The sequence below is a fragment of the Mycteria americana genome, chromosome 5 (assembly GCF_035582795.1).
Source record: "Mycteria americana isolate JAX WOST 10 ecotype Jacksonville Zoo and Gardens chromosome 5, USCA_MyAme_1.0, whole genome shotgun sequence".
Taxonomy (NCBI): Eukaryota; Metazoa; Chordata; class Aves; order Ciconiiformes; family Ciconiidae; genus Mycteria; species Mycteria americana.
Genome location: NC_134369.1, coordinates 29,527,022 through 29,552,359, shown reverse-complemented (window position 1 = coordinate 29,552,359; position 25,338 = coordinate 29,527,022). Strand labels below are relative to the sequence as shown.

The 25,338-nt window shown below is 38.6% G+C and overlaps 1 protein-coding gene across 2 annotated transcripts in view; it reads right to left on the bottom strand.

Annotated features, from left to right (window-relative positions):
• The window catches only part of SPI1 (Spi-1 proto-oncogene), a 55,604-nt gene that overhangs the window by 2,606 nt on the left and 27,660 nt on the right, over positions 1 to 25,338 (bottom strand). The window contains exons 3-5 of one of the 2 annotated variants that reach the window (XM_075502611.1): positions 17,286 to 17,385; positions 10,563 to 10,656; positions 2,960 to 3,147 (exon numbers count right to left, since the gene is read on the bottom strand). In XM_075502611.1, the coding sequence (XP_075358726.1) occupies positions 2,960 to 3,147; positions 10,563 to 10,656; positions 17,286 to 17,330 (327 nt within the window). In that variant the 5' untranslated portion in view covers positions 17,331 to 17,385. Of the gene's footprint in view, positions 1 to 2,959; positions 3,148 to 10,562; positions 10,657 to 17,285; positions 17,582 to 25,338 lie in introns of those variants that run through there. The other variant, XM_075502610.1, reaches the window with a different exon arrangement.

Sequence of the window (25,338 nt, the reverse complement as noted above, 5' to 3'; positions counted from 1 at the left end):
ACCAACATCCCCCAAACCCAGCAGCACATAGAATGTGGTTTTCATGAAACGGGCCAGATCGATAGTCCTGGAAGGTGAGCTCCTTTTGAACTGCTCTTCCTTCCCTCCACCAAGAAAGGATGCCTTGAGCCCGATTCCCTTCCCAGGGGACCTCAGGCACTGAAGCGGGCAGTGGGCGTTCACTGCATGAGTCACGCCATGTCGGGCTTTGCCGAGTGGTGCTTTTCAGATGAGTTTTGCACCAGCTTAAAATGTCCCAATAAGGAGTGTGCAAAGGGCTGGTTTTGGGGTGCAGCAGCTGGCGGTTAATGAGTTGGCAGATTGGCTGGAGCCGATCTGGCAGGAAGGCCAGGATTGGGTAATAGTGTGTGTAAGCTTCCTGTCAGATCCCCAAGAGCGAAACTTCAGCCCTTACCACAGAGTCACCTTTAGCTTTTTACAGTTAAGAAAGCTGCGGCCTCAGGGGTAGGAAGGAAGGGAGAGACTCTGCCATGGGGGAAGGGGAATGAGAAGGTGGGACAATGTCTTACAGGGCAGGGAAACAGAGACTGGTGCCCCTGCAGAGGCAAGGGTTGTGGAAACCTGGAGTGCACTGGGGAATGGAGTGGGAGTATGGAAACCGCTCCTCTGGGGCTGGAGCGGGACGGTGGGAGCGGTCTGTGGAGGAGGGAGGGGGAATGGAGACTCACAAGCAAAGGGAGTTGCAGAGACCAGCCTGGGGAGTTGAGTAAGCTTCCCTATCTGCTGTATTTTCGCTTACATTTACTTTATGCCTGAAACTCAGCGTAGCTCAATACATAGAGTGTCACACAATTATGTTACACAGAGTCGCAGAGGACCTGCTAGTGTGTTTGAAAGAGCCAGGTTACTAATACAGCTCTGGAGAGAGAAAGCTTAAGAAACTGGTGGCTACTTTCCATATTCTGATGTTGTCTCAGGGTCTGTGGCATCCATTTGTGATTTTCCTCTTTCTACAGCTCTTCACAGTTTTCCAACCTTTTCTTTCATTGTCCCTTCAGAATGACTATTCTTTTCTTAATTTATTATTTGATGAGACCAGCTGTTGGCAGGCTAACAAAACTTTTTGAAGAAATCTTGTCCAAGAACAGCCTGAGCCTGAAATTTGATTTCACAAAATAATGTGATATCAACAGAAAATTAGAGAAATATCTTTTCATGTTCTTCCTTTATTTGCAAACTGTAACTCTGATATTGCATGACAAGCATGGGTGCAGTTAGTAACTGGCAAATTCAGTGGAGGATTAAAGCTTGCTTCCTGCTTCTGTTTCTTTGAAAATGCCTTGAATAATAGTATGTGTTGCCTCGGACTGAGGTTGAGAGTCTGAACCTCAGAGCATGCTGAGTGCCACTTGCATGAGCTACTGTAGGTTAAAGTAAAAAGCCAAAGATCCCCAGCTGGTAAGGAAGAGGAGGGCAGTGGTGAATTCTACCTACTAACATCTTCTGCAGCTTGCTATGGGGTGGGGCAGAGAGAGCACAGTGCTCTTTATCAAAAGTTGCAACAAAATTAATTCTCTGCCTTTCGTCCTGAAATGAAAGATGGTAACTGAGTAGAATGAAGTGGGATAAGCAGAAGCATCCTCTCTTGTTTTTTGGTGGTGCTTTCAAAGACATCCGTAAGGGGGCTAATTTTTATTCTTTGCCTTTGGTTGGAGGTAACGGTCGGTCATTATGTATCAGCAGTTGCAGCGAGCAACTGAAACGACTTGAAGCTTCCCACAGACTGCTGTTCCATGAAGCATTTTTTATATTTGTAACTTTCTGTTCCTAATTCTTTGTTTGTATCTACATCTTATATTCTATTCCTGATTTTTTTTCTGACTAGTAGGTGAGAAGTTTGATAGCTTGCAGTTAGTCAGTTTCCTGTTGACAGTGTCAACTTATTCACTCCATTTTGTTCCTTCTTTGGTTTTGATTAGTACAGTATTTGTACACAATTTCAGTCTGCTTTGAACAAAGCAGCCCAAAATGACAACTCCATGCATGCAGTTTCTCTCACAAAACTTCAGCAATGGCACCATTATATGCAGCACTGTAATCGGCAAACGCTTTTTTCTCTGACCTCAGTCCTACTCTGTCTTGTATTCAGCGCATTCTATGTAGCTTGCCTGCCTTGAGAAACTCCTTAGCACAAGATCACCCAGCTTTCTTATTGCTCCCAATGATGACTTTGAGCATATTCTTGCAGGATCAAGAGTTAAAAGTGATCTCCACACCCACTTTGCTTAGTATCTTTGCAGTGCGATGGAACCCCTTATAATTTCAGCTTTAGTGAGAATTCACTGGCACTTTGGTGACTATCTTTACTGCACAATCGAGTATCTTTTTTTACAGGGAGATGATTGGCTTCATGTACAATCTGAGCAGAGACAAGACAGTGTGTTTTGGCTGCTGACTTACTTACTTTCAGGTAAAAACACAAGTAGGTTGTTCTCAGCCAGTTTCACTGTGCTAAAATTACCAGTGACTTGTCTTCGTTAGCATTTCTTGTACAGGTCATGTAAAATTGTCAGGGTTGCTTGGAAATATTTAAAACTTTCCTACTACTTTGAGGCTCAGGATACTTCCCAGTAGTCATGGATACCCTTGCTATGACAATGCATAGCTTCTCAGGTCCAGTTCCTCTGCAGAATTTCAAAACAGTTGATTTTTGTTCCAAATTAAACAAAAATTTTGAAATTTCAAAAACCTCCACAAAATGCAATTTTCTTTTTAGGCACAGTTTGAGGAACATGACTTCTCATTATCCAGATAAAAAGAATGTTTAAACCACATTTGTCCTGAGAATGAAGAGTTTTATATCAAGTGTTTGTGCAGTAAGAACTTGTGTAATTCACGCCAGCAATCTCTTTCACATAGGAGTATGCATTCCGTGATGCGTTATTTTCCTTACCCTTAACTATCATCCTAAATTGTGAGTAAGGGTAGGTAGCCGTACCTGGTGGTTGAGTCCGATGTGTGTAGTTGGGATTGCAGAATCCAAGACATGCATTTGTTCAATCTCCATGTGTCTGTACAGCTGCTGCAGCTGGGGAGGCTGTACACTCTGCAGTTCTGTGAAGTGATTGTCTCCAAAGGTCTCAAACTCACTGTGCATGTGGTGTGGATGATATTCCCAGTAATGATCTAAAGAAAATAAAAACAGATTGTCTGTCATTACAAGATTAAGAAACATGGCAGTTACCTGTCTTTCATTGATTCCTACTCCTGTCACTGTCCTTTCTGCCCTCTCCACACCATCCCTGTTGATCCATCTGTCTCTGGTGACAATCTATATGGATCCCTGTAAAGTTTCTTTTCCTAATCCCATAAATGCCTGTGGCTGGAAAGTAATACTTAGGCCACTTTAATCAGGAGAATACTCTTAGATGGAGAGATGGATTTCAATAACTATTGGATGGATAATTTAGCACAAGATGCAAAAGACATTAATGCTGGCACCTTTCTCAAGAAGAGACCATAACAATCTTACAGCTTCATTCTTGAGGCAACCAATTCTACTGATTTACATATTGTCATATTCTCATTACACTCTTCCTCATGGCATGGAAATGAGGAGATGGAGAAAATTTACAGATTATTCTGCAATTATCTTTGGTCTTTATTTTCCTCTGCTAGCAAAATTTCAGGAATGCTGCAGAAAAGGCACGTCACTTTGCTAGCTATTTCCTGTAATCATGTGTTGGTATGTCACACATTTTTCAGTAACAATACTACAGAATAAAAGGATAAACTGTTGTGGTAGTCTGGTGTACACTGTTTACAGTGAGGCTAAATTCTGATGCAGACTCTTTCTCTACCTTTTTTATCTCTTTAGTATGTTTGAAATTTCTCTGATAATTTAGATTTTTTAAAAAACATAAAAAGTACTCAGATAACCACTATCCTCTTTCCTGATTTATTTACTTTTGAAATTAAATTCCATATCATTCTCAGTTTTAGATTTCTGGGTTTTTTGTTCAATATAAGCCTCCAAAATTTTTAGAATTTCATATTTGCTGCTCAAAATTTAAAATCTGGTAGAGGAAACGTGAAGCATTGAGAATTCTATTTCTCTCTTACATACAGCAGCTGCATGCATAATTATGCACATATTTGTGTGCACTCTGTTTTTTAAAATCAAAGTCGACATCACGTCCTCTGCTCTGACTGAGCTAGGAACTAATCTTCCATAGTTTAACTTTTTATGCATCATTTTATGCATGGCCAAAATTTCTTTATGATATTCAGTGTAACAGTTCTAATTTATATCTTACTATTCCATGTTTTCTTCCCTTGTATTATTATAAATCATTTCTGTCCTTCACATGTTTTCAGGTTGCTACCATGTACCCTTACAATCTACTCCTAATTATCACTTAACCCAGCTGCATGTATTTAGCTCTTAGTCTTTCAATATAAATCAGCATATTCACCCCCCTAAACATACTTGTGCACTTCTCCAAGCTCCCTCCCAGTGGTTGACATCCTTCCAATAACGCGATGGACAAAACTGAACACGTTGTTCCAGGTGTAGTTGTACTGAATTGATAGAGGAGCAATTGTCTCGTTCTGCAATATGATGTTATTTTGTATGCCATTATCTAGATACTAATGTGCTGTGAATATTTTTTCTTAAACACTAGTTTCATTCTTTCTCTCAGCTTCTATCTCCTCATCCTTCCCCACTTATGTTTCGAACAATTAGGTCTAATCTCATTGAGGATTTGAAAACCGGGATACTGACTTTGAATGTGGCTTCCTTTAGAGGGAACTCAGTGATATGTTTATACCAAACATAGTTGTACCTGAGAAGTTGTAAGCTCTTTTAGCTGCCTTTATGGCTCAGGCCTGTAGAAATTTATTTGGAGGCTCTATCAGACCATTTACCACACCAGCGCTTACATTTGTGTCCTTCCCATTTTTCTGATTCATGGATAAACCACATCACTGCATGTGAAAGGAACAGAAAGGTGCTTATAAAAGCAGCCAGGGAGCTGCTGGATTACTTTGTAATTTCTTTGCTTTGTTGTATAGCACTTTCTGTGGGCTATGTATGGATTTTATAGCCCAAAGTGGTAATTCCATGCACGGTAGCACTTCTTCATGTTGTAATGCTAGAGAAAAATTTTGTTTTCTCTGGTTAAAAAGTGGGTTCTATGGGTGCAAAGTACCCAGGTACTTTTACATTCACACCTGCTCCAACCCAGGAAATGGCAGAGCATGTGTGAGTTTGAATCCACAGGTCATCTAAGGCTGTGTCCTGGTAGGAGGCTTTGGGCACTTTCAATCTGAAACTTTTTTGTTTAGCTGGAAGACTGAGCCCCACTAACTCATGCTTTTTCTGGGTTAAATTGCTGCAGATTTCTTTAAGTAGAGCCAACCATTGAGGCCCTGTATACCATGGGCAGCCCTGTATAATAAATTGTTGAGAAGACATTGCAGGCATCTATACTCTTGTTCCTTAGAATGATCTGGCTCTGCTCCTTGTGCAGAAAGTCCTCTGTCAGATGGCAATGTATACTCTCAAAGACCTCTTGTCTTTGATAATCTACTACAGCAAATGAGATCAATGCATAATTGTGAGGATGACAAAGCCCAGGCAAAAGTCTCTGAGGCTGTCAATGACAGGTCTTCAGCTGTGGAATGTCTTCCTAGTAGTAACTATGGTGGTCAAGAGAGAACACAGTACATTTCCAACATGCATAACCATGAGTATTTGTGCATGCTCCAAGTGGTCTACTTTTGATTCTTCTTAAATAGTTTTTTATCAGCAGTCATGTTTTTATACTTTAAGATACCTCGTAGTTTTTAGGAGCCTATGACAAGGTTCCTGCTGCCTCCAGAACTGTTCTTTTAAACTCTTTCTTGGCAAATAAATTAACCTGTGGAACACTATTTATGCATATTCATGTTAATCACTATCTAATATTTAGCCTAGTCATTACTGAATTCCTTTTTTATGGAATTAGGTCTTGCTGTAAAAATACTATAATAGAATAGTACTAATAGCACAGCATTTAGGGACTCATGGTGACCACATAATACTAATACATTACAAAATAAATCTATGTCAGAAATTACTTCAACACAAACTTATGTCCAAATATTAAAGTTGTGTCAGGAGGAAAAGTCCTTATTTCTTTCAAAATCATCTATAATTTCACAGTGATGCTTAGGAAAGACAATATTGTTTTAGTTATACTAAAAGAGAAATTTTGAGTTTTGTCTCCACAGGCCCCTCTGCAGTTCACCATCCTGGCTAAGTTATTGCACATGAAAATATATTAAAAAAATCTAAATATCTGTGTCTGCAGTTATTAGAGTTATCAACAGCTATTTAATTCTATGTTCTTTGTTAGTGTTATGTCAATAGCGCATAGCAATTCTGTTCTTTTCTCAAAAACGTAAAGGTGGAAGGAAGAAAAAAGAAAGGGGAGAAAAATGGAAAGTGTCTATTCTTTGGGTAAAGGAAAATGTCATTAAAAGCCAAGCTATAGCTACATAATGGAGTCATTATGAGAAATTTCATGTGAAGTGAAAGAGGATGTGAAAAAAATTCTCTTATAGAGACATGGAGATCGTGTTTGTTTTGGTCTTGTATGTAGTGAAAGGTTAGAGGAAGGACAATCATGAATTCTGAACTCCCTGCCATGACAGAAAGGATGTTAGCCTGTTGGGAAGCAATAGCGGACCTAAAGGCATTGTGTTAATATTCACCATGGAGGTAGATTCTCATTCTACAAGTGAGAAAACATAACTGAACTTTCTCAGTCATCTTCTGACGCATGGAAATTGCTTTGCTCCTGTTTTAATAGATGAATAATGTCAGAACCAGCAGTTAGAATATGAAATAGGCTTAAGGAAGGTGTTTATTACAAAGTGGAGTAACAGGCTAAATCTGCATCACGCAGTGCAAAACCATGCAGAAACTCATGAGCCAGCTCTTGAACCGGAAACGTGACAGCTCTGTCAGCACAGCACACTGCCCGGTCTAAGGCGATGACTGTGTTGACATGGCTGTACTTTTGAGGTCTGAGCTAGTGTCGCTGAGTGGTTCTGCTCTGTGCTGTACAAATTTTCCAACTCATTTTGAACTAGGAGAGGGTTTCTTACACAGTGCCACATTGCACAGCTTAGATGTTCCCACTGTGTTTCGCTCATCTGAAAAAACAAGCCAAGAAAAAACCCATAGAGGAAATGAGAAAAATATTGAAAGACACTGGAAAATGAATGTCTTGATTCCCTACAGAATCGCTCTCTGTTGAGTCAAATGTCATGCTCCTAGGCAGTGCAGCAGTCTTATCTATAACGACAGTAGGATCTCATTAGCTCTCACTTTACAAACTTCATGATTTTAATAATGCCAAATGTTAGAAAATCTATGAGTCAGGCCTCAGCAAATCATGAGAATGGCTTTGAAGAGAGGGGATTTTTTAATGAAGTTTGGAGTTCTTTCTATTTTCCATATAGCATTTAAGACTAAGGTTCACATGTTTGGACTTTCCTCCACTTCTGTGTGGGCTAAAATCCTAACAAAATCAAAGCTGAGATTCTTAAATGATCATATTACTCCAGGAGGTGGGATGAAAATAAAATCCAAATCATGAAATCTAGTAAGTTCCATGAGGCTAGCAACAAAGCGAACAAGGGTCAGCATTCAGCTTCATACAAAAAGTTATTTTTACTAAACCAATAATGTTTAGTAATAACTTAGAGACAAAGCTGCAGTGGAATTTTGTAATTACTAAGATTGCACTAGTGTTACAAAATATGCTGTATTACATTTACAGACTTACTAGCATACAAGCTCAGGGTACAGTGATGGACTAATACACGATCACTTGAAGTAGCTTCTGTCCTGCATGACTGTGTCTCTGTGTTTATTACAGTGTTTACAAAATAGTTAAACTACAGTATACAAAATAAATGCAAACAATACATGTTGTGATGAACGTATGGATTTTTTTATGGTGTGTTTTTGCTTGTTAAATTTAGCGTTCACTTATTGGCAATGACCTCCTACGTATTAAGTTAGTGACACACTATCGTGTGTACTTTACTGCCTACTCACATAAACATGGAGTAAGGTTGCCTTCAGCATTATGTTCTAGAAAAGTGACAGTAATACATGTAGCATAGATCTACAGATTAAGATATTGCCATCTCTCTTTCACAAAATTAATTTGCTAGAAGTGAGAGAGAGGTAGTCTGACACTTGAGCAAGACCTTCTACTTCTTTAGCAGTCCCTTATCAGCAAACTCAGAAGTACTCCTCTGTCTTGTAGTATCTGTTTACTTTATCTAGTAGCTTTTCTTTGAGGTCCATAGTGGTATTGAGAAGACCTGCAAAATTATTTTTTATGTATTGCCAGTGATCTCACTGTACCCCAAGCTGAACTCCTCTCTCACAATTCTGTCCTACTTATTTCTTCTTTTTTCCTATCTAATCATGTTCTCACCTCTCTCACTTCACTGCTGTCACTGCAGCACCTTACTTATTCTTTTTCCCTGCCATTTTTCAATCATTGTGCTTTCATCCACATTGTTCTGAACACTTAGTACATATTTCTAAAAGTAGTTTGTGACATCCCTTTCCTGGTCTTCTGCACGGCTCTTCTCAGGACCCACTACTTCTGTCATGTTAACAAAATCAAAGCCAAAATTGGGTTTGTCAATATTTATAGGAAAGAAGCAAAATCTGTTAATTTGTGTTTTTCACTCCCCTTTGTATTCTTTGGTTGTTCATTGCTCTTTTGGACTGTGAGCAATTCAGGAATGCATTGGGCATGTTAGGTATTTAGACACAACCAACTACATTACAGGTGCTTTCATAAATAAACATTTGATTGAAATATGCAGGCTAGGATTAAGCTGCCTCTTCCATAACCACTTACTGTAGGAGTTAAAACATTAAACAATGTCTTTTTGGGTCTTTAGGACAAATGCAACACAAGTTTAGGAAGAGACAAATTTCTGTTCAAAGTGGGTGTTTACGTACTACTTAGGCCATGACCTGCATAGGTGACTTTCGAGTTTTTGTTGTGTTCATTATGATGAGTAAAAACATGTTAATGTCTGAGCAGTGTAGCTTAGGAACAGCCTTCCAACAGAAAAATGGGCAGTAAACCAGATGGGATGATAAGATTATGAAACATAAAGGGATGTTGTTGCTTGAGGTAGCCTAGATTTAATGACAGAAAAGTTATTTCCCAGTGCTTTTTCCTACATGGCATCTTTAATATTTATTGTTTAATTGTCACAATTGCCTTTTGAGATAATAAATGTTATCCTCATTTTATGGGTGTGTAAACAGGAGGTTATAATGTAAAAACCCTGAATTTCCATGTGGAATTTGCTGGGTTTGATTAATGTGACTTGACAGATGCCATGAGATAACTCATAAAAACTGAATTAATTCTTTGTCTCCAGGCGTTAAGAATATCATAGGTGTTTCTTGAATGCAATGTAGAGAACAGATTTAGGTAGGAATCTTTTTCAGTTAGATGCTCAGAACAATCCTATTCTGTAACTTGCTGTCCCTTAAGGTAGCCTCTGTTGCCACAGATAAAACAGTGCTATGCTGTGAAGTTGTTAGATGTCTTAAATTAAGCAGTGATGGGTCTAGTTGCTATATCAGTGGGAGTCTTTTAGGGAAACTCCAGGATCTGAAGGGACTGCCACGAGTGATACAGTAGAACGGTGCTTTTCCTTCCTGAGTCAATATTGACTCTGATATTTCCAGGGTGGTGTTGCTGGACCATTGTATTGCACGGGATACAAAATTCACAAAGCAAGACCCTCCCCTCTGCATTGATTTAGAGTCCAGTGCCCAGATGACATGAAAATATAAAGACACCAAAACTTTGAAATTACATACATAAATTGAAAGAATAAATAATCATACAGTATTTTTACTTTGAGCTAGGTTTACGTACAAACAGCTACAAGGAAGTTTTACATAGATTTAGAGAGAGGAAGTACTTGGGTGTACTGGAGGAAGAGTGAAAGTTAAAGCTAGGTGTGGCAGCATGCAAAAGAGATCAAAAGAAAGAGAGAAATATATGGAATTGAAAAAGGCCAAATACCAAAGAAACATAATTAAAATGAAGGCAAAAATAGAGTGTCTAGGACCTAAGTCAAACAGGAATTGCAGATGGGAACACAAGAAGAGAAATACAGTATTGCAAATGCATGTCCTCAAAGAACTCTGAAACAAACAGAGTGCTTTTGATCTGCAGAGGAAAGTAAAAACACAGTGAAGGTAATGAAGGATAGAGATCATAAGAACCCACCTTCCTGGCAATACACTGAATGTCCTGGAAGCTCCTTGCATCATTCAGTGCTTTCTGAAATTCTCTTTCAGAGAAACCATGTTGCAGTTACTGGGTGGGAACAGTGCCATTAAGCAGAATAAAATATTGTTGGTTTCTGATTTGAAAGTATGTGCCTATACATTATAGATCACAGCAACATGTTTGTTCTTTTCCTGAATGTCCTAAGTCTCTTTCCTGTGGTATCCCATGAGACTTTATGCGCCAAGGAGATATTTTTTAACTTACCACCATGACTGTCTCCATCACTGTTGAGATACTGGTAATAGTCATGGGGCTGTCGGTAGAGGTCTGACTCATAGGGTACCATATCTTCAGAGGGCTGTAAAGAGAAGAGGAATTTTTAGAACTGTAAGCTTACACAAATCCCTTCAAAATTACTCATATAGTTAGTGAAGGGGAGATGCCAACACGTTTTATATTGCCTAGGGAAAGAAGGGGGAGGCTTCAAGTTCTTATTGAATCAGCAGGAATAAAATGCGTGACACCAAACACTGGTTTGCAAACAAAAAAGTTACCCATCTCTTTAGACCTAGTCTGCGTAGCAGAACTTGTCCTGTGGTATTACACAAGTTCTTGATATCCCACCCTCCAACCTTCTGTGAGAGCTGTCTTGAACATCAGGCCCAAGCCAAGACACCATCACACCAGCACAGCAGAGAAACCTTTTCTTTGGTAGTGATGGACATTTATTATTATTATTGTTGTTGTTGTTGTTATTATTATTGTTGTTATTATTATTATTATTATTATTATTCCTCCTGTACACAAAAGAGAAAGCAGAAACTCGTCTTGCATAAGCATGTTATTCTGAGTGTTTCTAGGAGGTCTCACTAAATGGTGGCAGTTTGTAGGAGGGTAATGACATTGACAGAGGGTATTAAAACATTTTCTTTCTCAGTTTTTGTCCAAGATGAACTGTAAATGTTTGCTGGTTTAAATCAGCTGCACAGGGCTGTTAGGTATGCACAGAGGAGACTTAAGAAGCCCAAATGTGGGGCAGATATTGAGTCGTGACCTATTGGATACTTAGCTGTAGAATTAAAGTCCTCTCTATCTTATTAAAACAGGTGACATAGGGTAACTTTCCCACTTGCCTTCCTCCCCACGCCTCGTACTCCAATGTTGATACTGTTTAATGTCTTACATTGCTTCAGTAAAGGTGGTCTGTTTATTATTAGTTGTGCCCAATTCTGTTGCTTCATTTAACGTTTGGTTTTGTCTTTTTCCAGAATGAAGAGTTAGAGCGGGGCAAAGTCCTTTCCAGGGCTTTGCTAAACTTTTGTCCAATTAAGTTCGTTACAATATTTTCTTCCGATCTGAACAAATTCTTATGGTGTCAACAGCAATGTAGAACTCAAACACCTTCTTGCTTTTTGTTCTGAAAGGAAATTATTTCTAGTAGGTGCTAATAGAAACACTTTTCTTCTGTTAATGACTTCAGCATAACTAACTTTAAAGAAATTTAGAGCAAATATTTAAAACAAATGATAACTTATATGATGGCCATACTTTTTATGTTCATATGTTTATATGTTCATATGCTTATCTGTATGTCCCAAATCCTCATCTCCCTCTATAAATCTGTCTCATTTTTGGAACACCAGCATTTTGTAAGCTTAGGCTATGGTGACAGCATGCCAGAAATGCAGGCGAGCTTCTCTTTTTCTTTCTCGTCTAGACTACTTGAGAACATGAAACCTAAGGCAGCAGCTGCCATTACAATCCAGATGGAGGGGGTAGATAAGCAGCTGGCAAAAGGAAAATATTTTTTTTCTGGTGAAAACTACATCAGAATTACCATTGCTCATTAACTCTACTCTTTAATTCTTCTAGTTAACTCCTTCAGTTCATTCTGTTAGAATTTGGGGATTTAAAGATTGTCCTTTTCTAAGGATGTGATTTCTATGATGACATTGAATAAATTAGATCAAGAAAAAGAGAGACTTATTCCCAGAGGATTAAGATGTTAGAACACAAAAAAATTAGAAAATACTTTTAGAAATTACGTTGGACCTTGGTAGATCCTTAGTAGCAGCTGTGTACTGTATTAGCTTATCATATTAAAATGCACTGGTTAAGATTGCCTAAAACGTCATGACTTCCAGAATACACAACTGAGCACCAGATCCATAGAATATTCAAAGCCTCAGCAGCAAATCCATTGCCTGGCTGTCAGCTCCCAATATAACCTGTGGTGGTGGATAATTGTTTTGGGGAAATCTTGAGAAGATGATAACCCACAATATAGACAATCTAAGGGAAAGACTAAGTAAAAGGAGCAAATCATCGTTTAATTGTATCCACAGCAGGGATACCAGTGAAGGGACTCCTCTTATTTCTGGTCTCCAGAGGACATAGATGCAGTCTCCCTTTCCAAATCAATATGATTCCAATAGAATTGCCCTTCATCTACACAGAGATTTAATGGAAAGTATAACCTATTTTCCAGATTTCAGAGGGGTGGCCAAAGGAGACAATACAGCATGGATTCTCTCTGATGCTTCTGGTTTTCCTCTACATATTTGCTCTGTGTTCTCTCTGACCATGACTAGTTATATACATTCACTTGCCCCCATTGCTTAGACCTGTGGTGTACTCTGATCTCTGACAAGAAAAAGTAATGAGACTGTTTTGCTTTCTTCAGGATAAAGTTCTGAATGGAATTTCTACTTCTTATTTCCTTTGCAGATTAATTCACTCCAGTCCCCCATTTTCTTTCCATAAATATATGCCTCCTGTTAAATCATGTCAACCTGAAGAATATATGAAGTTTTATCCTTCATATTCAGAATTGTTAATGTCATAACTCAAATGAAAGCATTCATATTCTGTGAAAGGAGAGACATCAACATCCAAATGGAAAATGCACATCATACTAGTTGGGAGAAATGGAGGTTAAAAAAGTGATATAAATGTATGTAGTTGGAAATAAAAATCTTTGTTTCCTTTTAACTAAAATACTAGAAAGTGACTGAAATTATAAAAATTTTCCATATCTAAATGAAGGAAAGTTTGTAGCTCTGATAAATGTTTAGCCAAAAGTAAACAAATTTCAAACAAAATCAGTGTTCTGTCAATCTAGGCTTAATTTGCTATGTATAAAATTTCCACTGCTACAACAAAAGCTCTATCACTCATATCTTTACAGAAGTATAGCTTGGCAGGAAGGCCAAGCATCAGTCCAAAAGTAGATAAACAATACATATGTTAGGCATGGGAAAGAATGTTTGACTTTTTCTAGTTCTAGTTCCTTTGTTGTCTCTTCTTCCTAAAGATTTGCCAAACTCCCCCATTTCAGTCCAATATACTGTAACAAGCAATAGTGTCTCACAGTCCGAGAGCTGAGAATGAAGTATTTCTACCGTTCAAAAGCTAGTTTTACAAGTTCAGATGTGTATTCAATGACCAGAGCTAAAGGAAGGTGTGTTAAATAGATTCTTAAAAAAGTGATTCCCTTAATATTTACAGATCTGTCTGACTGCAGAGCAAGTTGCAGATATTCAACATCTAAAAACCAGTCTGCTTTTACATAGATCATTGTTTTTCTGCATACTCTGTTTTGAAAGTCTGGGACTTAAAATCTCTTTATTATGGATTGTGGGAATTTTCTTCCTTGAATTTGTTTTCTTCTCAGTGATCCATTTGATAAAATATGTATGTGTATATCCTTGTTAACTCATGCAACCTGGACCAATCCATCCCCACAAAGGACTTGAATTGGCACCACTTTCCATCTTGGTGTCTGATCTTCAAGGGTACAGTAACTACTATGGGAAGACGTATATTAAATATTTCAAAGTTTATGTATCATAAACTTAATCAGATGATGGTCAAAGGAGACAGTACAGCATGGATTCTCTCTGATTATCCTATGGGAAGGTGGGATATTTTCCTCTATTCATTAGAGAAACTATTTCCAAGAACCTGTTTTTAATATCTACTTTTAAAAAAAAGTTTTATGAAAAGCTTTTTCCCTAGTTAGAGAGAATAGGTTTCACCATATTTTGCTGTTGCCTCTTGTACCAGTCTTTACCCACTTGCCCCGTCCTTCTCTGGAACCTCCCCACCCACACACCCATTTCATCTTTCTTACTAATAGCACTTCCATGACATTGAACTGTTTTGTTTCTCCTGACAAAAAGCAAAGAATGGCTTATGTTACAATTTAATGTTTAACTGATGTCAATGGCCATTTGTTCTATCAATTGTTTTCATGTAGAAGAGTGACAGAAAGCTTTGTTAGCAACTCATAGCTGTGGTCTGAAGTTGATATCTCCTTTCCTACATGCCATGAGGTACAGTACGCTATCTAAAACCATATTCCAACCTCAAGCAAGAGGTCAACAAACAATACTTTATCTGTCACAGAGTTTGATAAATGGAGAGTTTCCTCCATCTTCCTTCTTTGCCCTGAAAATCAAAGGAAAAGCCACAAAACTACTTGGAGAAAGCTTAGTTGGCATCGGTTAAGAGAGATACAGGGGACTCAACTGAATAGCAATCTGAAAATTCTTGTTATTCACCAAGACTTTGTCAGATTATTCCAGGTGATTGTAAATTCACTAAATGCTGATCTTTTTTCGTTATCCTGACATAACTATTCGCTGGCATGTGATTCAGAAATACTCCACACAGTTTCCAATGATGTGCTGCTGAGGCAAGTTTAAGGCCAAGATTAACTGTTTTTCCTTGGAAAAAAATTACAGTATAACTATTTTAGAAAAGATGAGTAAAAATATTAGCATGATCACCCATTGGGCCAGCCTCACTGGACCATCCTGGCAACACAGTTATGTGGAACAGAACGCTTCTGTGGGACATTTTTGCTCTCATACAAATATACTTCCATTCAAAGCTGTGATTTCTACATAGGGATTCACATATAACTGCGGCCCTCTTTAGGCAAAGGCGTTTGACAATAATTTTTCGCCCCGTAGCACAAGTAGGTTCTGTCATGCACTGGAAGACATGGGCCCAGTTTGCAGAACTTTTCCATACAAAATTCCGAATCTTCCGAGAAAGATGCAGTACTCCTAAACCATTTGAGCAGCGTTTTCCAAATGACGGGTAAGAGTTTCCTAGCATAGTCAAGAGGAAGGCAGTTACTGGCCCACCCTCAACTGAAAGGGGAGGGGCAGAGGAGGGAAGTATTGCTTCACAGAAACCCCTGTCTAGAAACAGGCTTATGTCTCCCCTCTGAAAAAGTCCCAGGAGGCACCGACATTTATAACGCTGCCATGTTGGGCTCTAACTGGCAGTGCTCAAAGTGCACTTAAAACAATTTTGGAAGTACAAAACACAAAACTATTAAATTTTGGACATTTTAATCACAAAAATAAAAACTAAATTGCCCTGTCAAGTGCTCCTGTAAGACGTAATTGTATTTTCACTGCCTGTTGTATCGTTCATCTGAACAGAGTTCAGCCAAAATATTAACTGCAACACAAATTAGAATATGGGCCACACTGTGTCAGATTTTCACTCCATTTATTCCATGGATGCACTGGAATTCAACACTGAAAAAAAGAGTCCAGAAAACTTGGCTATGAGGGAATGTGTGGACAGAAAATTAACAATTATATATTTTTTAAAATGGAGATGCTGGTTTTTGCGGTAGGTGAGGACAAAGTTGGGGTTTCTTTCTAGCTTTTTTTAAAGCCCAACAAGTAACATATTGAGAAATCTCTGTGTACTTTTTTCATTTTCTCAGTTTCTTTTCAGATTCTATCCTGACGCATTTACAGTAGATCCACTGGGCAACTCACTGTATTTAAGAAAAAGAAAAAATATTTTTAGGGTCTTCTCACCCTTTGGGTAAATAGGGGATTTCAGGGACACTGATGATGAACTGCTAGAATAAAGCGTCTCCGGAAAAGAAGACATATTTTTTCAGTCAATATGGATACCAAACATGAAAGGAATTCAAAGGCCCATCTTTCTGGGTGAAAGATAAGGAAACATGTCTTTAGCCTTCATTAGCTGGGACAAGACATAAAGAAAACTTGATACAAGATTTGTTAAAAGGACTCTTGGATCTGTATTGTCTCTTTCTGTTTTTCTGAACACATATAGCAATTACTGTAAGTCATCTACCACATAAAAAGTCAAGTAAAACACTTTATCTGACATATCTTCAGCTTCTACAAACTTAATAAAATGTAGTTAGGGCCTCTTTTACCCATTCTGCTTAGAGATTTCTCATTAAGGTTTGTTTCTGAACAACAGGTTAGTGACATTACGTTCTTCATAAATAATAATTTCCGAACTCACCATACGATAAATTACAGCAGTGTAACTGCTTCAGAGTTAAAGAAAGGATAGATACAGCCTCATAAGCATACAGAAAAATTTGTATCTTAGAGAAAACATTGAAAGGCCCATTAAGGGCTGTGGGTTTTTTCCCCTCATTCACCAATTGCTTTTTCATAGCAAGTGAATTCAAGAGAATTCAGTTCAAGAGAAGCTGAAGTTAGAAACTAAAATGCTATCATTGCAAAGAGCACAGAGTCCTAAAATCTGCAATACGTAAAATCAGCATTCAGCAACTCTTCTCTCACAGATTGGTAGATAGTTAAGTAAATAAACTATGTCAGATACTCCAGATTATTAAGAATTACAACCTGAAGGAAGACTTGGCCTTATATCACAAAGCCGGCACTGAAGAAAAAAATTTACTGACTTGCTATATGCATACTGTACAAAAATACCATACGTTTAATCTGTGAAAACAAATGGAGATCAAAATCAGATACAAGTTTAGGGAGGAAATGTTAATTTCCCATTCATTGCAATGTTGTCACTAGCTTTATATATTGATCTAAGCCCAACTTCCTGGCATTACAAATACAGACCAGAACAGAGATATTCTCAAATAATAAAACCTGCTTTACTTTGCCTTTTGCTACAGAGCCCAATGATCCATATTAGGAATAAACCCCATATACTCACAGGGGGAATGAGGGGAAATCCTTCCATTTTGCAAGCTTGCAACATTCAGCCAACTTCTGAGTGAATTTTTCTTAATTCAGTTTTCAAACATCCAGAACAACTGTCTTGAAAAAATCACATGAAACAAAAAAAAAAAAAAAAAGAAAAAAAGAAAAAAATTTAAAAAGTGAGATCCTCGGACTCCGTGAAGTCCCTTTGCAGTGATGGATCTCAGGATAGGAAAAGGACCCTAACAAGTTTTCATAGTTTGCCCTAATAGGTTCTGAGGTGAACTTCTTCCCGAGTTGTATGTGAAGTTCCTGATTTTATCAAATGTCTGCAGAAGGGAGATAGCCCTTGGGTCTATCAGGGCGCTGTGACATCACAGCTTTTAGCCAGTTTGCATAAATCTCATTTCAGGGAGCTGCAGCGCTGTAACAGGAAGTCTGCCCTGAGCCAGACCTGCCATGGGCAGGTGCTTACTGTATAATCAGCAGCCCAGAGCCTGGGCCTGCTACCAATAAACAAGCATACGGGTGCAGTGCTCTGTGGAAGACGATGTGCTTCCCAGTGTAGATGAACCATAAGGATGGTGCTGCTCTCTGGTTTAATGATGTATCTAGAGGCACAGTCCTGACAACTTCTGTGAGGACAGTGCAGTGGCACAGACTTGCTTTAATAATAATCCTGAGTTGGAATTAGGTGGCAATACTGAGCAGAAAGGAAAAAAAGAGTACGCTTTCAAATGTACAGTCTTAGGTTTCTACAAAACACTGAAGTTAAGCCCGTGAGACTTTCTTCATAAACTTTGCAATAGAGCAAAATGATTCAGTGAAAGATACTTAGTCCTCTTATTTGTTTCTTGCGATTTATTTTCTTTTCTAGCTCCTGCAAGGAGAAAGCGAGTGGGGAAAAGGAGAAAGTATTACATGTCCCATGCAATGACTTGACTTCTCTCAGACCCTGAGTGCCTTTAACAGCGAGCAGAGAACAAGATTTGTAGACTTGTATCTAAACAGTCAGGTGCCGAAATGTCTTGTAGAGGTTTTGCTTTAGCTCTTCTCTCACGGTGTTCTCCCCTCTCTTTATCCCACTGTTTTATTTGCATTTGGCTGCACTGAACAAATGCCCTTCGTACTGAGGTTCTGGCAGGGGCAGGGGTGAGTGGGCCACGGGGCAGGATGTAGAGGGTGGGGCCTTCCTACAAGGGGAGAACTTGCAAGGGGAGATTCTGCAAAATGCCTTCTTGCTTTTCAGTTAGTTGCTAATGTCTTGGAAAAGTCAAGTTTCTTTGTCTGGGTTGTTCCCCTTCAATCTATGCCTACGTGCCACAGGTTCTGCTTTTGAAAGTAGCCTGTTTACCACTCACCTGGGTCTATGTGTGAGGGGGAATTTCAGCCACTACAGACTTCCTCCCTTGTACACTGGTAAAACCAGAGGCCACTCACAAGTTCCTCTCATTCCCCACCCTAAGGAACTCAACAAGCAAACCATATTAGCAATGGGATAAGATCAAGAACATGATGGGAGATTAACTCTTGAGGCCCCAAAGTGAATTTCACTAGCATCAGTTGATGCATAAGATTTGCAGTCTTATTTTATTTGTACCATGAAATCTTGATTTTAACCTAGAAATAAGCAAGCTGCTAAAAAGTCCACTTCTGTCTCTGAGATGGTTCTCAAGTTTCCCCTTGGATACCAGCCTGGAAGTGATCAGAACCACCTGGGGGAAAAGCAGAGAAGCCAAGTACAGTCCCAATGATAAAATTCAGTGCAAACAGAGGAGAAGGGAGTGAACAATAGCATACACAAATCTTAAAGAGGTGATAAAAGGTGATAAAAAAGGATATAATAGGTGATAAAAGTAATTGTGGAAATTGTGTGTCTACTAAAAAGGCTATTCAGAACAAAGAAGATATGCTGTCTGATTCATTGTACACTGAAAGATAGCTTAAGCCGCTACTGGAAGATTTAAAAATGTAGTGTTTTACACAGAGAGGCTTCTATTAAAGTGGAATGCAATTATATTTCATACGCTGGAGGATATTTCTGCGCTGTCTCTTAGCACAGGAATTACTTAATAAGGATAGATATTTTGCACCAGCCTTACTGCACTCAGGGAATGCTAGATTACCAACATTATCAACCATGTTTAACATATAAGTAGTAAGCACACCAAGGTTATCAATATAAATAATGAAATTGATTCTCTATGTGATGAATTAGAACCAAATAATATGCTATAAAACTCGAGGACCAGCAGAAAGTCCAGAAGTTGAATAAGCTTCGTAGGAAGGAGAGTATCTCCATAAATGGAAATGCTAAAAGCGAAATAAAATGCTTGTTTACACTATCACGTTTGTATAGGAACATCACTAGTAACAATCTTGCTAAAATGCAGGAGAGATTACTTTCTCACTGTTGCATATAACTGGTGTTTTATCCTATGTTTGTAATCACAGAATCTTCTCACTCCTAAAGGAAGGCCTACTAGAGATGATACTTTTGGCCCAGATCCTTGCAGTACCTTATTAGATGACTTACATGCAGAAAACAGATGAAGTTACGAAACAATTGTATAGTAGAGAACCGATTTCCAGAGGCATATGATGTGAACTGCTACTCACAGAGTGTAATCTGACCTTCAAAAAGGCTTTTGAAGTAGGGTAGGGATCCTTCTCCATGATGGGAATTTGGAGAACTAGAGAAAAACCTGCTGAGTTGAAAGATTAAGTTTCTGAAAGATTATTTCTGAAAACATTTAACATTCATATTAATCTGAGAAATTTTCCCTCTAAGCATCACCTCACTGTGTGCAGTTCTTCCCCTACCTCTACCCATTTATTCTTCAAACTATTTCTAACCACAAGCTACCAAAGCGAAAGGGTTTCAACTCGCAGCCACATCACAGAGAGGTCCCGTTACCTCAAACCTTGTTTGGTGCTTGGAAGGTAATTTTTCACCCTACTAAAACCACATACAATATCACTCATCCTGAAGTCTTTTAATCAGAAACAGGTGTTTACATAGATTTTGCTACTGAGTTTTCTTGTAACAGTAAGACAAGACCTCTCAGCAAGGGATTCCCTTGCATGTTCCACATTCTTCCCAGAGCTATGTTTTCCATTGAACTTGTTTTAGCTAGAGGTAATATAGCTTGTGGGTCTTGTATACCATCCTTTAACATTGGATATGCATTCAGACGACATGGGGAGGTCTGCTCTCTTCTCTTAAGAGAGCCTATGGGTCTCTCTGACTCTGGAACCTGTGGGGTCTGGAGCTCTAGAGCACAATTCTCTGCATTTAACTCTTCATTACATATACTACTACTGAGTTGAAGATATGAGCTGACATATCTTTGTTGCATTTTTCCATAATGAGAAAGTAGGAGCCAGAAAATGGCTGCTGCAAGTTACTGGCTGAGAAGAATTTGTTACCACTTTTTCTCATGTGGAGCTTCACCTTAGGATCCTTAACAGTCTGAATGTAGACTCCACTGAAGTATGTGTTCCCCTTTCCACTGTGACAGGTTATCACTCACCGATGTTACCTTGTGATACCAACAGGTTTATTACCATGGCTACATTTGAACAAAGACTGTTCCTCACTATGTGGGCATCCCCTCCTAGACTTGATGCAGTTCCTAGTGGCAGAAAAGTGCTTTTGACAGTCCAGCTTTCATGAGTTCCTGAGTTTTATGTAACGGCATCTGTACAAGGACTTTTGCCAGTGGAAAATGTCGTTAAAATGTCATTAAAATATCACAGTCTTAACTAACTTCACTATATTGGCAAAGATTTTCAAGCATAGACTAGACTAAATCCATATCAGAATGAAGATAACCATTTTCTTTGGGAGGAAGAGGAGTAATTTGAGTCAATACTAATCCAGAAAGCCTCATGGATTTTTTAAGAACCATTATGATATGCAATCACTTACAGAAATGAAAAGCACTTAATTTCTCATTGTATTACTAACTTTTAAACTGTCCATAAAGCAGAATTCAGCAAAGAAGAAAATATCCCTTTGGCAATTTATATGTCTTCAAGATCTGTTTACATCTCAGCTACATTTTATTATTTACTGTATTTGGAAAAACTTGTTTTGGCTTTAAGGTGTGTTCAAATAGCTGTAAGATTTGATGTCAGTTTTTAATGATCTTCTGCATTCTGCAGGCAACACATTTTCAATTTGCACATTCCTGCTCATTTATAGTCATCCAATCTCTCAAAACTTTTGTATCATTTCAAGCAATTAACATAGAAGAGTACTCTAATACCATCTGCTCTTGAAGTCTACATCCAGTCTACATACTACATACAGTCAGCAGCACCAGTAAGATGCAAGCAGTATTGTCTAACGTCCCTTCATAGAGTTGTGCCTTGAACCTACAGTCCAGAGGAAGTTCCCCCCCCGGCATCAGATACTTTAATAGTCATAATTAAACTATAAGTATGAGGGGCATCTGAGATATGGCTCAATAAGAGCATATCTGGAGAGAAAAAAAATTGTTGTTGCTGAAGGCTTAACAACGACCTTGTATTTCCTTTGGGGGGTGTCACCTCAGACTGGTTCTAGTCTGATGCCATGGTCTGAATTCCCATTTGCAGCTGGAGTCCTGAGCAACATCTTCAGTTTAATCTGAAAACAATCCAGTTTATGCACTCTAATACTGCTATGTGGTGCAAATTATAGTACAGTAAGTGGGGGGGATCAGGAGATTAATTTTAGAGGTGCAGTTATGATCTGAACTAGATTGCTGATCTACACCCACTGTTAGAGAGGATTCTTTCCCTGGGTCCGTAGTGACCTCCACCAAGCTGTGTCAGAAATATCTCTGCTGTATGGAGTTTGATTTGGATATTTAGGCAGCAGTTCCTTCTTGAGAGTGCAGCTGCATCTAGGAAGAAGTCTTGCTCTCCTAATGTAAATAATACTTTCCAGACTTGTATCTTATTAGGATTATATCTCTTAGTAATCTCTCAGAACTCTAAAGAGAAAAAACACTATTCACAAATAAACATGTCTTTAGGTAGCTAGTGGGTTTACAACCGCGCTTCCTGTTCTCTGGCACCACTTTCACAAGGACTTTGTGTCTGGAATTTTGCATAGACAGAGGAACTGAAGTACTAGAAGCTAGTGCTCTTTATACATACTCGCAGTAGACATTTGGCTGTATAAGAGGTGAAGCGTGCATGCAAGCCTCATGTCACAGCTTTATGTGTATGACTAGGACAGGTGTATATGACACACTCCGTAGTATATTATCTATAGAAACTTTTTCTTACAGAAGTAGTTACTGAGAAGAAAAATTGTGTTTGAATTAATTACATTTCATTCTTTTGTAACCTTAGACCATCTTTACTATAAAAGTCACATGCAGTTAGATTCTTTAGTCTTCATTTTTGCTTTCTTGCCTGTGGGTTTTTTCAGGTGCCTTGAAATCTGCAGGGTTTGGTAAAAAGCTGACATCTTTTACTAATCTTCCTTAAAAAGATTAGTAAAAATTAACAGCCTAGAGATAAGTAGCTCTGTCTTAAGCTGCTCAGTTTTTTAGAAGCACAGTTTGCTTACTGCTTTGATAAATGCTACATCAGCCATGTAAATACTGCAGGCCCATTGAAGGAGTTGGTAATTTTTTGTTTGGTTGCAGTTGTTTTGCTCTGTATTTTGGTACTACATTTTTTGTAAAGTTGTTCTGCTAACAATATATGGGTTGATACTTTATTTCCTCCCTCCTGTTGTTCTCACGGCTGTGGTTATTGGTCTTCTAATTTTGCAACCTTTTTTTTAATATAAGCAATTTTCTGTACCTACAGTCCAGTATTTGAGTGTACTGAACTGTATTTTTCTCTTCTTCTTGTTGTGCCAGAAGTATTACATCAAACGTTAAACAATTACATTATTGTGTTATATTATACATTAAACAAACAAAGACTAGGGAGGACCAGTTGTGTGAAGGGTCTTAAAGGGACTTCAAAATTAGTTTTTGATGTGGTAATTGAGAGGAATATAGTGGAGAAATATAAAAGAGGGCATTTGAACAGTATTTTGACACACCGCACCCCCTCCTTACACTGGAGAAAGGAGAGAAAGGGAAAAGAGAGTCTGAAGCCAGGAAAGCCAGAGGGAAGGAGATGGCCATAGTTCAGGCCATTGGTGGGTGAGAGTTTAGGCAATGAAAGGAAAGTGAAAAAATTTGATCTTACAGGTGTCCTGCAAGAGGAAGCTGCACATCTTTGATAAAGCCTGCTTGTGTAGATGGGCATAGTGTCAGAGACAACACCCAACTGACAGCAAGAGTAAGAAGAATAGCTTTGCTAAAAGAATGAGGTAGAAGGGAAGGAAAACAGAGAGGTTTTGTTTTGACCATGTTATATTAGTGGTAGCAGCTAAACATTTTAAAGAATGTTACAGAAGAATAAGCTGAGGTATATATGTATCTCAGAAAATGAGAAAAATTAAATTATCTTCCCATTTTAGGAGAAGAGAGCTCCACAAATCTGACCCAATTAACAGTGTGGAGAGCCTAAGGTCTCATGACAAAGAAGATTTCACTGCAGTGACAAAGGGATGCAGAGGAGCAGAATGCTTTGGATGCTAAGTGCTTGTATATGGCTGAAAGGGAAAAAGGGAAAGAGGAACTTTGGGTATCTTAGTTTGTAGGACTGGATCAATTCACAATAATTCCCAGAAGGAGTTAAACATTTTCTGGGGTTAAAGTGAATCAGAATCTGTACACCGTGTGCTGGAAATTCCCTAAATGATTTCAGTGGTCATTAAGAAAAGGGAAATGGTTCTTTTCTGAGTAGGAGATGGTAGGAGACAGAGGAGTAGACACCAAAACAGAGCCACGGCTGAGTATTTATAACTCAGCTGAGTCTGTCCCCAGATTGCAGGATTCCTGCCAGATGAGAAGGGGACAGACTTTCCCAATGGCTTTGTCTATTGATGGGGGTCTTGTTAGTAACCATTGTGACTCATTGTGACTGATAACACAATGGGCTGAGATAGTTACAGTTCTGTCAGGAATACTACATTTATTTATACTACAGTTATGTACAGCATGGGCAAATATAGGAAAAGCTGCTGATAAAATGCGCTCTGCTGATAAACGGAGCTTCAACTCTTCTGCAGTCACCTTATTCCCACTCCTATGCCCCTGGGCTTACTCAAGTTTTTTGTCTCTTCAGTCACAGACCTCACCTACGTACAAAGCCTTAACTGTTTATTTGAAATTTAATTCAAGTACTGGATTGTGTATTTTAAACAGTGACTACATTTAACATAGTTTACAGTTGCAGCATGCTATTACCAATGTTGCTGTTTTCATTTAATTCAGTAATACAGAAATTAAATTCAGTTTAGCTAGTACAAGTACTATGTGTAGACCTATATTTTCCAGTCATGATTTAGTGACTTTTCAGCTTATGGTTTTCAGGCCTCTGCAAGTCCATGGAGTATTTCTGAGGGATCTGAGAACAATAACAAAAAGTAATCCTGTTATCAGTGGGCTTAAAGTGACCATGTAAATTGCCTGTATGTTTGCACCTACATGGAAGCATTTTAGAGATCTGCAAATAAAAATATTTTTGAACTCTGTGACCTAGAGGAACCTCTGATTTTATTTTCTTTGTATAGCTTTTCTTCTGAGTATCGTTTGCCTCCAGCCAAGATCTTGCCATCATCCCCAGTCCCTAACTGGCTGTAGGATTTCTGCTGTGGTGAAAAGAAATATAACGTGTCTGTCCCAATTTAGTTTCTCCACCAAACCAATGGCAAAGTTTACCTTTGGAGCAGCAGGCAGAAGACAAGGACTTCAGGAGTGCTGGTGCTGTTTACCTCACTATCCCAACCCACAGTGTTTCCTCAGTCCCGCTCCTGCTCCTCCCCGTTGTTGCTTCTGCCTACTTTCCTAGTAATCTCTCCTTGATGCTATGGCTAGGTGAAGCTTTTTCACTGTTTTATTCCTAATCATTCACGTAATCATAATCTTTCTGGACAGCACTCTACTCACCCATCCACCCTGTCTCTGGTGTTAAAGATGTCTGAGGTATTGTAGAAGATTCCTCTA